We start from the raw sequence: 13,121 nt of genomic DNA, 5'->3' as shown, positions 1-13,121 counted from the left end.
TGCGCCGTTTATTCCCGCCTCCGCGCTGGCTCGAGTAACCAATCGAAATCGGCTCCTTGGGAGGGGGCGGAGCTGCCCGGCCCAGGGGAAGTCCTCCATGGTGTGAGGGAAGGGCCGTCTCGTTATTCCGCGCTGCCGCCGCTCTGCGCGGGCACCGGAAGCGGGCGGCGGCGGTCGCCATGGAGGCGGCGGCGGTCGCCATGGAGGCGGCGGGGGTAGCGGCGGTCCCGGTGCGGCTGTGGGTGAAGACGGAGCCGTTCCTGGTGGGGGTCCTGCCCGTCCCGCCGCCCGCCCGCCTCGGTCTCCACTACCTGCGGAAGATGGCGGCCTACGCCCGGGCGCGGGCGGCCGAGGGCTGCTTCCCGCGGCTGTCGTGGCCCCGCTGGCGGCACATCGCCTGCGGGAAGCTGCAGCTGGGCCGCGGCCTGGCCTGGCTCTACTTCGAGCTCTTCCACAGCCTCCTCCGGCGGGACCCGCCGCGCCGTCTCGAGTGGGCCGAGGCCGAGGCGGCCTGCGCCAACGCCGACGAGCTGGAGCGGGAGCGGAGCAAGGCAGGAGCCCCATCCCGAGCCGGGCGGGCGTGAGGAGAGCCCAGCCCATCCTAACGCCTCTTTTTTTTTTTTCTCCCCTCTTGGCTAGCTGTCGGTAGACACTCTGCAGTTCCTGCTGTTCCTGTACGTCCAGCAGGTGAACAAGGTTTCTCTGCGAAGGTCTCTGATCGGGGAGGAGTGGCCCAGCCCCAGGACCAAGTCTCCTAGCCTGACTGGAAAATCTGCCAGCGAGAATAAGGTATTTGTGCCTGTAGGAGTCTCCTTGCGCGGTCGTGTGGGGAAACTGCAAAGGCCTGCCTTGAGGTGGGATGAAAGGCGGCTGGTTTGTTCCTGGGAGGCTGTAACCCTGCCTGTGGTAAAGTCTACGCTAGAGTCAAATTGGAGATGTGTCGCTCAGTAGTAAAGGAAATGAAGTTGGTGTATTCTTTGCAGCTTTACCAGCAAAAATTGTTGATGGGAATTTCCTGGAGTCTGAGACCAACTGTGAGAGTTCTCTCAGAGACTTGGCCATTCTCCTTTTGAGAAGCAACTGCCTCTCTGCGTTTTCTGTTAGTCAAATGGGAAACTTTTGTTATGTTGGAGGCTGCTTCCCTGTGATCCACTGTAGAGTATTAGGATCCCAGGATGATCCCTAGCATTAGGTTATATTTCAGAGACGGGAGTTGGTTGCTCAGCTGTAGATCAACCATGTGGAAATGCTAACGTTTCCTTTTGAAGTACTGTTGAAGTATTTTGAAAGAAGAGAAGTGAGTTGGATGTATTGGGTGCAGCTTGTGGGCAGCTCTGTATTTGAGAGTGAATTACAGATTGGCAACATCATTATAAAGGCTAGCTGCAAACCTCAGTGGATTTGTGTCATGACTGTGATGCTGTGAGCTGTATGAGCTAGTGAAATGTAGCTTGGGACAAGCTGAAATAATTAGAAGTAGGAACTGAGTGACTTTATACTAGAAGACTGAACAAATGAAAGAAGAAACGAGAGGAACTGATACAGGGCTGTGAGTTGGGTGGCCATGGAGCATCCAGTGTTATTTAAAAGCTGATGTTTTCTTTTAGCTGTAGCCATTACATAAAATGCTGGACAGGATGGAGATGCATCTTGGCTGCCATGGTACCCCTCCCAGAGGTTTTGGTCCCGATGGGACTGGGGCTGTCTCCACTGCTGTTAGTTTTCTCTGTGCGATCGGGTGAGATTTCCCCAGCTTCAGCGATGCCTGATGTGAACCATGCCCCCTTTTGAAATGGTGCAGCAAGGCTTGTCCGGTGTGACATGGTCCCTGTCCCAGTGCAGGGATCTCCAGCTGCTGGACAAGACACTCGCAGCTGCTTGTTAAGCCCTTTTGGCTACAGCCCTCGCAGATGGTGAGGGCAATATTTAATCACAGCTGTGTCTTGCTTGTTCTGTAGTTTGCAGACCAGCAAAGCTTGTCTTTATTAAGGTCTGCCATAACTTGTCTTCCTCTTTTTTTTGGTCTGGAGCCCTTTAGAATTTGAGCTAATGATTCTTTCAGAGGTTATTTGGTTTATTGGTCCGCTGGCTGTGAAGAAATGACCCTCTGCTTTTTTCCCTGCAGCGCCTTGGAAGGCGGCACTGAATCATATCTGAAGGTCTGGAACAGATGCAGCTATTTTCCAATAGACCAGTTGCAAGACCTTGACTGTCAGTTATTGATTTGTTTCCTACCTTCAATTGCCAGCAGCAGCTCGCTGAATTTGTGTGGGAAGGATTGTAGGAGAGTCTGTTTCTGCTTTCTGGAATGAAATATTTAGTACTTGGAGTTAGAATAAAATGTTTTTTTTTCTTTTTGGGGGGAGGTTGCTGTCTGTGTTTTGGAAGAGCAGAGCAGCAGAAGCAGTGAACAGGACAGAGCACCAAGTTTGACTTGCTTTCCCTCTTTTAGAACGAGTGTAAGCAAGGATGTATTGTATAGTGTCAGTGGAGCTTGTCAGCTCTGTGAGAACTCACCGCCTTCTTGTGTGTTTTTCTGCCTGCCAAGAACTGGAATGATCAGGACCACCGTGCCTTTGTGCAGAGCCACCTCTCGGATATGCTGGAACTGCTGCTGGAGCCAGAGCAGCTCACTGCCTCCTCCCATTCCACCCACAGTAGCTTGGTGTCCTACGAAGCTGTCTGTGCCCTCAGCTTTCTTATTGAAGGGACCGTGAAAAAATCCAGGACAGTCCGTCCTCTGCATGAGCTTGCCCTCTGGCAGCCCTGTCATGGGCAGAACGGCTACTCAAAGGTCTCCAGAGCCTTCTCTTTCCCCAAGCTAGAGAGCTGGCTGCGGTTTTGCCTGACGACAAACCCTTTTGGAATGACTGCCTGCCTCAAGTCTGGGAAGAAACTCGCATGGGCACAGCAAGGTAGCTACAGGCCTTGGCTTTTATTTTTAGAAAGAACTTTCCGGTCTCAGCACCTCTTGCTGACCAGGGATCTGGCAGTGGCATGGGGGTTTGCCTCCTTTTCCTCCTGTTCTCAGTGGAGATGGGGAAAGTGACAGCTTAGAGGCGAGTCTGGGGGACTAGAGGGTGCTGTGTGACATCTGTGTGTATTTTTCCAGTCCTTGGATCACTTTTGTGAGCAAACATTAATGACTTTATTGTCAAAGGCCCCTCTGAATGAGATCAGTATTACTACCCTCATTATTCAAGTACAGCTGGACACAGAGAACAGATAATGTGATGTGTTTGTGGCAAAGCTGAGAACTGGTCTAGGTTTCCTTGTCTTAAATTGCAGCCCCTCACCTGCAGGGACATAGCAGTGGAGCCAAGGCATCTTCCACCTTAGGAGAAAAAAATTCAGATTAATGTTTTGTTTCTCTGACTGTTCAATCCTAACAGTGGCAGCACGTTAGCTAGGACAGTGAGGTTGCTCAAGGATTGTACTGTAGAGGGAGCATTTCACTGTCTTAAAATGTACAGTTCCTGCTTTTAACATAAAACTTGGCCTAGGGATCTTCCTGCCAAGCTAAGTCTTGTGTTCAGGAGCAGACTTCTGGAAATGGAGATGCCTAGGTCAGGGCTGTCTGTAGCTTGTGGGAGCCTTTGGCTGCCCCTTGAATAATTTTGAAGTGTTTTTGATCTTTCTATGTGCCCTGACTTCAGGAGCTTCTGACTGCTAGGTACTGCTGACCTGCCTAGTAGGCATCAGTGGATGGTATGGCTGGTGTGTGAAGTGATGCAGTTTGATGGTACCGTCCTTGAAGTTTTGGGCTGATTATTTTCTTGAGGGATTGCTGAGTGATGTGGATGAACCATCATATCTGTGTCTCTTAGGAATCATGTATAGACTTCTTTGTGCCTTTTTTTTTTTTTTTTTAATTTTAAATGCATTGGTGAACTTTATTTTGCAGTTGAAGGAACAACCAGGAGAGCAAAGATTGCCTGCAATACTCATGTGGTGCCTGAGATGTTCCCCATGGTGATAATGAGCCAGGTGTACAAGCAGACACTGGCTAAGAGCTCGGACACCTTGGTGGGGGCTCATGTAAGAATTCATCGCTGCAATGAGTCCTTCATTTATCTTCTCTCTCCTCTCCGGTGAGTTTTTGTTCTCCTGGGACACAGCTAGATGCCTTTTCAGCAAGTTTGTTCAAGCGCTGAGTGCTTGTTACATGGACTAAGCAGTGAAAAAGTTCTGGTTTTGCTCTTTCTTGCTCACTGTGTCCTTGCTCTCTTGTTCTTTTGCAGATCTGTGACCATTGAGAAGTGCCGGAATAGCACTATTGTCCTTGGCCCTGTGCAGGCGTCAGTTCATGTCCACAGCTGTGACAATGTCAAGGTCATTGTGGTTTGCCATCGTTTGTCCCTTTCTTCCACTGCTGGCTGTACTTTTTACATTCTCACGCCTACCCAGCCTCTCATCCTCTCGGGGAACCAAGCAGTCAGCTTTGCCCCTTTCCACACCCATTATCCAATGCTTGAAGACCACATGGCTCAGGTGGGCTTGGCTACTCTGCCAAACTACTGGGACAGCCCTATGCTGGTGTGCAAGGAGAGTGGTGACACAAGTGTTTTCCACCTCCTGCCGCCCTCGGACTTCTACACCTTCGTGATTCCTTTTGAGATGGAAGGAGACACCACAGAGACGCCAGGTGGGCTTCCCCATGCGTACCAGAAGGCGCTGAGTCAGCGAGAGCAGAAGGTACAGATCTGGCAGAAAACTGTGAAGGAAGCAGGTCTGACCAAGTGAGTGCTGCATCCGAACAGGAATGTGTGAGTTGTGTTGCAGCTCAGCTCAGGCATACAAACAGAAGATTCATTTGATGTGGTTCAACAAAAATAATGCTTTAATAATGGGTTGATTTGCATGAGCCATGTCTTGCATGCCATTTCTAGAGCATTAGTAATTAGCAGTCTTGGGTTCCTGGTCTTTGGTATTATTATAGTGAGAAGAATAATGCTCACAATTGTAACTCTGAAAGAGGTGCTTTGTCATGATTGCATTTTGCTAGCTTGTGAGACTCAAGGAAAAGCATGCCTAGATGCTATTGAGGGCTGAGGTGAGTGATCCACCCAGCAGTAAGGGTTTACAACTTATCTCACGCTGGGTACTGTCTCTCTGCTGTCTCTGTTCTGCTTGCAGTGTCGCATGCTGCCGTGGGTGAGATCTGGGTGCATGCCCTGAACAACAGCTCGACTAATTATTGGCCTGCAGCTCATTGGTGGTCATTCTTAGCCCAACCTTTACATTGAGATTGAAGCTTTAAATTACTGTCCCATCTGTTATTGAGGTGAGCTCAGAATGTGCATGTGGACCTTTACAGTAGATCACCTCGTGGACAGTAGCTTTTAAAGTCCTCTTTATCAGATTGCATTGAATCCTCTGCCCAGCTTTTACTGTGCTAGCTAGGCCTGTCCTAGCCCATCTCATGTACTGAGGTGCTTCTGTTTGCTTTCTCAGCACCTGTTGTGGAGTTCTGAAAAAGTTCAGCTTGCTTCCTTTGTCAGCGTGCTTTCTTCTGCAGCCAGCCAGCCAGGGCAAGGGTACAAATTTCTGCTGGCTTCAGTTTAGCTGCTTTTATCTTTTGTGAGCCATTTTGATGCAGCAGCCTGAAGGACCTGGCTTCTGTTGCAAATACAGAATGGGGATAGAAACCCAGATAGTCAGTCGTAAAGACTTGAAGAGATGAGGACAAGTTTTGTTCCCTAAGCTGTACTTAAGCTGTATAGATTTTCTTTCTGTTCTGTACTCAGTCAGAACTTGTAACAGGTGTGTAAGTGGGTGCTGATAAGCAGTGATCCTGGAGGGGTTTATCCTGTGGGGAGCACAGAATATGAAAACCTCCTCTTGGGTCAAACTATCAACACTTCCCATCATACCAGGCTGAGGAGTTTTAGTCCATTTGATCGTTCATTGTTTTGAAGGAGCTCCCTCCGCTTCCCTTGTTCCTTTCTGAAATGCAGGTGCCTCTGTACTGAGCATGGAGGAGCCTGCAGTTTGAAAGAACTCTAGACTGGGAGAGAAAAAAGATTCTGGGGCAGCATTTTGCTACAGGTGGAGGGTGGCTGAGCAGTAGTGACCCAGTAGTGGTGACAGAGGTGTAAAAACCTTCAAAACTCTCAGCCCTGAGTCTTCAAGAGAAGCAGAGAGGAAAGTTACAACTTCGGCCCTTGTGCTAGGGTCATCCATTCTGTCTATCAGCCTCATCTAAGGTGCTTCCCCCTCCAGCCATTGTCCTCCCAGGGCTGCTGCTTCTCATCCCTGGGTTTTGTGAAGGTGTTTGGCCTGTCAAATCTTACTGTTAAAGAAATGTGAGGTAATACGGATGATGTGCTTAGATTTAACATCCTCTACAGCAGTCACAGGAGGCCAGAGCTCACTACTGCGGTGGCTTATTTCATAAAAGGGGAAAAACTGTGCCAAATTTAGAAGCTTGCTGAAAAGAAACTGGGCAGCTGACAGTGTAAAATGTTTCGGTCTTCTGCAGGCAGGGAAACAACTAGGAAGCTTAGAGCAAACAGGATATCAGACTTGTAGAAAGAAAAAAGCTGCCATGCTTGAACGGGGAGGTGAAAGAGAATGTTAGAAATAAGAAGACATCTTTCAAGAAGTTGAAGTTGTCTGAATGAGGAAAGTGGGGCAAAAAAAGAATGTAAATCCTGCCAGGCTGAAAGTAAAACCCCCGTAAGACAGGACCAATAAGACAGCTTGAGGAACAACTTGCAAAAGCATAAAATCCTGTTTATTCATTTTCTGAGCATATCAGACAGAAAGTCTTTCAGGGTCAGTAGCAGATCAAGGTATATAAAAAGCACTTGGAGAAGATAAAACCATAAGGGAAAAAAGAAGTGACTGCCTTTGTGTTCACGTTCACTAGGGAGGAATTTAGGTTAGCTTCTGTCCTAGAACCCTGCTTTCTGGGGAATGTCTCAAATGAAAGCAATAGTACAAAGAAGAGCCTTTAACTTGAAAAAAGGGTCTGGGTACACCGAGCCTCTCTGAAGCTGAGTGGCACAAAAATTAATAGGGTCAGTTTGCTGCTTTTCCCAGTACAGGATAGGATCAGCACATCAAATTAGGAATGGGTTCAAAGCAAAACCACATAATATCTCCACAGGATATTGAAAGTGTTCATGTTTTATGTGGGTTCAGAAAGGAATTGTGTAAGCTCACAGAAAAAAAGGTCCATCAGGAGCTACTCAACACCCATGCCACCTTTGGCTTAAGAAATTCTGGAGCTGAACTCATCACAGATGGCTGGGATGCTATTCTGGAGAAATACTGCCGTGAGCCTGTGCTGCTCTTGGGCATCTGATTGGTGCCAGAGACAGAGAGCCTGAGCTAAGTGGTATACCCTGTTATTGCTGGTCTTACCAAAACCACCCCCCCAGTTATTTAGCAGTAATGGGAATTATTTGAGTAGTGTTGTTTATAGATGCATTTTTTTTCCTGATCTCCATCCTCTCTCTTTCAGATGCTGTCAGAACAGAATTTTGTGTCTCTAGTGCTTGAACGCTGGTTACTAATCTTCTTTTTCTCCCTATTCAGACGGTTTTTAATCTGTGCTCTAAGAGTAAAGCGGAGGCAGCATTGTAGAGCAGGGTTGCTGTGCTAGTGGGATGGGGAGGTTTGCATGACTTCTCTAGCTCCACCAAGTTCTGTCTTTGGGGTTCATTATAGTCATATTCACTTGGTAAAAACCTTTTCTTCCTGGTACAGACAATTCAGGAACCAAGCCCAGTCCTTAGCTGATATATATGGAGGCTCATTTTGGTAGTGAAGGTGAGGTTAGAAGTGTAATACTATAAGTAAGCGTGACCTTTACATACTTCCCTGCTGATCTTCTTTTCGTTTCAGGGATCAGAGGAAACAGTTCCAGATACTGGTAGAAAACAAATTCTATGAATGGCTGGTTCAGACAGGGAACCGTCAGCAGCTGGATAGCCTTGTTCCTCCTGCAGTAGGTTCCAAGCAGGTAGCAGGATAGCATCATGTTCTTGTGCAGCAAAAGGAAAAGAAGGGTGAGTAGAGGGCCTGTTTCTCTTGGTTGTTCTCTATCTAAAAGAATTGTCCCATGTTTGTGTGCATGGCCTAGGCAGAGGTAGGAGAAGTAGGAGGCTGTTCAGTGGACATTCTCCCAAGAGCCGTGCATTTGGTTTTAGTTCTTATTTTGCAGTCAAAACCTCTTTTCAGTTTGAATCTCTTCCCTGTGTACTCAGCACCTCCCTTGTTCTCTGCAGGTGTTCTGTTTGATTTGTCAGGGACATCTGTGTGTGTCTGTAAAGGCAGATATGCATATTGTGCATAATCTGATGTAAAAACTTATTTGAGTAGCTGCTCTTTCAAAGAGGCTGCGTGCATGAATGTCTGTACTTACCTGTCTCACTTTTTGCTTAAGAGAGTCAAGTGAGACTTACTCATAAGTAAATAATTCTTACTCTGTAGTGTCTTTCTCTTCCCAAGCTGAAGTGATTTAGGAGCTGGAGGCAAGCGCTTATCGTGCTTTTCTGCCATTGCGTGTTTCAAACCATTAGAAAGTTGTGGGGAGTTTTTTTCCTTTTCTTTAGTCTTTGAGTTGCTTTTTTTTTTTTTGCTAGTGTTGGGAGTAAAATTTGCTCCTCTTATTTTGTTACAGAGTTCTGGGAACAGGCAGCAATACACTGAAAACAGTTCTCATTAAGACTTTGCGGCCATCCTGCCTGAACACACTTGATGTGGATCTGACACCCAGCCTCAGTGTGGATTGGACTGTCTGTCTGCTTTAGGATTTCTAATCACTGCCATTTTCCCAGGAATGTGCTTTAACTATTCCATTAGTAACTGAGAAAATGCATGTCGCTAGAGGATGATGAAGTATGCCTTGTTGCAGATCCTTTAGTGGGGAACCTGTCATCATGGTTAGTGTCCATGGTGTGCAATTATCCAGCAAAAGAGCCCTTCCTGGTGCAGAGCTGGATGCAGGGCCCTGGACATCGCGTGCATCTTTATGGTACGAGCCAGCTGCACTGTTTTTATAAATGTGAAAAAGAAATGTTTGATTTTTTTAATGAATTAAATTCAAGGGATTTTTTATATGAAGAAGGCACTTAAGCAATGTGATTTTTATGGAATTAACTTTCTTACTCGTTTGCATTGTTTTGACAAATGTCAATAAAACAGAGTTCTCAAATAAGCCTGGCACGTGTCCTAGGGAAAGTGTTTTACCTGTACAGTGGGTGTTAGAGGGACACAGCATCTTTGCTGCTTAATGAAACGTGAACCGGTCAGCTGAGAGAAAAGTGCTAATTTGTTAGTAGCCATGGAGTTGAAGGTTTTGAAGGCTGCCCTAGCACAACATTTTGATACAAACACTGTTTCCTACCTTTAATATTTCTTGTAAAGAGTATCAACTTGAATGAGTACCATTTTCATGTGCTAGTGGAACCTGTATTGGGGAGATGTGCTTGTAGCTGAGCACCTAAATAAGCTAGGCAAAATAGGCAAAGGCATTGCATGGATGACCAACGCAGCAGCCTTGTGAAGAGCTATCCAACCTAAGAGTGAGAGGAAGGCGGGGGCATTTATTGCTCTGGTGTACACAGCTGTTGTGACACTAGGATTTTTCTGAAGGTCCCTCTTGCCTCCTGGGGAGGCAGGTGATGCAATGCAAGGTGAGTTTGTTGTATCTAACTGACTTTTAAAGGAGGGATGTGCAAAGTGACTGCAGTGGAGCTTTGAGGTGTCCTAGTGAACCTACTGGGTTGCCTTTCAATAGGACCTGGATTGTGGTTGAACTCTGATCTTCATAAGACAGCATTTGAATAAAAAAGAAAGTAAAATCTAAGTGGCCTCACAGCTTTCTAGCAGTAAGAGCTGTAAGCAACAGCACTAGGCAATTCAAGACACCTAAAATGGGAAGAGGACGAGATGCTGCTGAGCATGTCTGTCTCAGGGTGTCATACCTGACTGCATTTAGCAGAGCTGTGGCAGTGTACATGGGGTGGCATGCAGAGCTGCTGTGGCGAGACTGCTTGTCCTGACAGATTTGAAATAGGGTCTGTGTGTTTCAGGCGCTGCTGTGCCAAATTTGTTTCCCTTTGTTTCGCTAAGCCTTTGGGCTGGTGCAGTGAATAGCTGCAGAGGTGTTTTTTCATAACGCACTGGCGGGGGGGTGTGGGTGTACATAAGCCAGCAATCCTCACCCTCCCTGCTCAGTGGGCCAGAGTGTGGCTAAAAGAAAAACTCTTTTGCTCAAACCTCAGACGGTGGTATAAGAGTTTTGAGTTGAATTTGTGATGCTAGCAGATATGGTCAGAAATTTGGGCATCGTTCTTTCCTATTTGATGTGTGAAATCACTCACTTTGGGGGTGTGTGGCCAGACATACTTCTTTTCCTCTATGTCAGGCACCATATGGAGCAATATAGCTCAAGCTGAGGGTGTGGTATAAAAATACACAGTCCCTTTGCTGCACAGATATTTCCATTGTGAGCTTCTGAAGCAGAGCCTCTACACAGAGGCTGGTCTTTGCAAGCGTGTGGTGTCTGCCCTGAACACGTGTTGACCGTTTCCTAGCTGCATCCTTTGCTGCATGGGAATATTCTCTGATAAATATTGGGTCTCTTCCTTACAAATGGGGATGGGCCTTTTAGAGCTGACGAGGATGCCTTCTCATTTAACATGCTTGAAAGGGAGAGAGCAGCCAAATTGTCCCCCGTCCTCCAGGACTTGGCAGGGGGCTGCGTGTTTTGAGTGCGTTTGGCAGAGTTTTGGTGTTCTGACTCAGCAAATGGTAACAAAGGGAGGATGGCGAAGCCTTCCTTTATTCCATAATCCTGTTTGCTTTTCTGGAAATCGGCTATAGCCTCAGAATCACTGACTCAATTTTTGGATCCTATTCTCATGACAAAGCGGCTGTCTGGTTTAAAACAAGCCCATTATAAAAAGGGTGCCTCGGATCCAGGCTGTTTGTAACAGCTTCTGACATTCCTCCAGCACTGGGGAGCTTGGCTGGAACGGAAAATGTCCAGAGCTGGAACCAAGGTAAGTTTATTCGCAGCCTATACATGATTGTGGCTAGGAGTACAGAATTTATCAGGGGTAAGTTGTGGAGAAACCTGGGTTTCTTTGTTCTGCTGACAGCCTCCCCCTCTGTCAGTCTGTTGGCAAGAGGAGATGCTTAAAATCCCTCCTCACATGGAGGGAAGCTGAAGCTGAGCCCTCCCTAGTCTTTTACCAGATCTAGATGTGGCTCTGCGAGAGGATGGAGTGGAACACAGTGACTGGCGAGGGGATATTTTAAAATGCACCAGGACCTGATGTCTTGTAAATTGATGGCAGAGGCTGCTGTGCCAGCAGCGAATGTGACGAGCTGCATTTGCAGAACAGAGTCTCGTGGAAGGCTTCTTTGGGAGGACCCGAGTCCCAACACCAGTGGCAGCTGCCACATCCCCTTTCCATGGTGGAACAAAGGATGTGCTGCTGGGACAGAAAGATGCCTGAATGGTGACCATAGCACCAAAGGCAATAGCATTCAGTGAGGGATGCGAACCGGCCTTGTGATTTGGTGGAATCGGCAGAGATTAATTTAAACTGGAGAAGGAGGTAGATCAGAAAGCTCAACTTCAGCTAGGGTGGTGTGCATCAGGTGGCTATCCAGCTCTAATGCTGTGTTCTTCAGTCTTGAAGTTAGCAGAGCTGAGCTGGTCATGCAGACCTTGTTGCAGGGTTGGGACTGGGCAGGGATAAACAGCTGGGAAGGGAGGGTGACAACTTTGGGCTACTGGCCATTTTCTCCTGTGAAATGTTAAACAACTGTTAAGAGGCTGTGGACAGACGTATATCTTTCCATTGTGTGAGTTTTGCTTTTGGGTTACATTCCTTTTAATTGGGGAGACTGTAAGACCTAAGGGGGCAGAGGGCTCAGAAGCAGAGTGACTTTGTAGTCACTGGCCGATGCTGTGGAAGATGTGGATTCAGTCTCTGCTTCCTCGCTCCTTTTGACTGTCATCTTAGCTCAAAGTGGTTTGACTATTTATGAACAGTCTTTAGAAACCGAGGATGGTGTGCTGCTTGCTTCTAACATGGTGGCTCTCAGATTGCAGTGGTACAGTCTTTATGTACCCATGCATAAAGAAGGTGCTGGGGAAATGTAACTGATTCATGCTCGAGTCTCCTGTCTGCTTGAAAAGACTTAAACATATACTGCCTTTACCCTTGCTGAAAGCCGTGTCCCCTGTGAGCGTGCTACAGGGAATTCGTTGATTATGTGCCGCTGTGGTGCGGCAAAATGTCCAAGAGGAGTTAAGTAAGTGAAAGACTGTGAATCTCATCTTTTTGTATGTATGTCATGTTCTTGTCTAGCACATTCCAGGGAGAAGAAAGGGCAAAGGAGAGAATTAAACACTGTTTCTTACAACCTAAGCAAGCGGTCTGCCCTAGAAGGGGGTCACTGCCCCCATGCTGCTTACTTAGAAGGCAGTGGGCACTACTAGTTATTGTTTACAGTTATTGTTTACAAGCTTCCTTCTAACAGAGCTACTGTTGGGAAGAAATAGAATAACTGCTACGAGGTGGCCAAGGGAGTAAGAGTTTTACAGTCCTGTAAGGAAGATCTGCTATGGCAAATCTATTATCTGCCAGGTAAGCCCCAAAAAAGCAAAGTGTGGGCAATGAGCCGTTAACAGGTTAGTGCTATAAGCAGAGCAACTTGATGGCTTTACTGAAGGAAGGTGATTTGCATTAGAGTAAGATGCGATGAATCTGGAATTGAAATCTGTAATTCACCTGTCATTATCCTGCAGGTGAAAAACGTCAGTCTGGTCTGTTTGTGCCTGAATCATTGGAGGAAAGCTGAGAAGCACTGAGTGTGAAGGTCTGAAATGAATTGAGGGCGTGTGCAAAGAGCTGTGATGGAGAAATGAGTGGGCAGGAGGCCTCTCCTTAAGTCTAAGTCTAAGAATAAAACAATGAACAACACTTCTGGTTGGTCACTGTTCTGTGGGAATGGCCATACCCTTAACGTGCTCTTGGATTTCTTTGGCTTTGTGGCTTTATAAGTACAGGGAAAATACCCTCCTAGGAACACCAGGTAGCTTTGCCAAATTGAAGTTCATTTGTGTTAGGCTGAGTGGGGAAGGAACATCAAAT

At 47.0% G+C, this 13,121-nt stretch overlaps 1 protein-coding gene across 1 annotated transcript; it reads left to right on the top strand.

The window, feature by feature from the left end:
* The first annotated feature begins 118 nt into the window (after nt 1-118).
* On the top strand, nt 119-12,951 carry TBCCD1 (TBCC domain containing 1). Its single transcript, XM_075032216.1, has 8 exons — nt 119-551; nt 640-789; nt 2,549-2,915; nt 3,905-4,091; nt 4,242-4,739; nt 7,852-8,015; nt 8,630-12,614; nt 12,776-12,951. The coding sequence occupies exons 1-6, from the start codon at nt 180-182 to the stop codon at nt 7,979-7,981; spliced, it is 1,704 nt and encodes a 567-aa protein (XP_074888317.1). The 5' UTR covers nt 119-179; the 3' UTR covers nt 7,982-8,015; nt 8,630-12,614; nt 12,776-12,951.
* Nucleotides 12,952-13,121: the final 170 nt, after the last annotated feature.

Source organism: Buteo buteo, chromosome 7, assembly GCF_964188355.1.
Source record: "Buteo buteo chromosome 7, bButBut1.hap1.1, whole genome shotgun sequence".
NCBI classification, from domain to species: Eukaryota; Metazoa; Chordata; class Aves; order Accipitriformes; family Accipitridae; genus Buteo; species Buteo buteo.
The sequence above is the reverse complement of the archived record's forward strand: the minus strand, read 5'-3'. Positions and strand labels throughout refer to the sequence as shown.

Coding starts and splice junctions, on each gene's coding strand:
- TBCCD1 (XM_075032216.1), top strand. CDS start 180: ATGGAGGCGGCGGCGGTCGCCATGGAGGCGGCGGGGGTAGCGGCGGTC. Junction 790..2,548: donor AATCTGCCAGCGAGAATAAG/GTATTTGTGCCT, acceptor CTGCCTGCCAAG/AACTGGAATGATCAGGACCA. Junction 4,092..4,241: donor TATCTTCTCTCTCCTCTCCG/GTGAGTTTTTGT, acceptor GTTCTTTTGCAG/ATCTGTGACCATTGAGAAGT.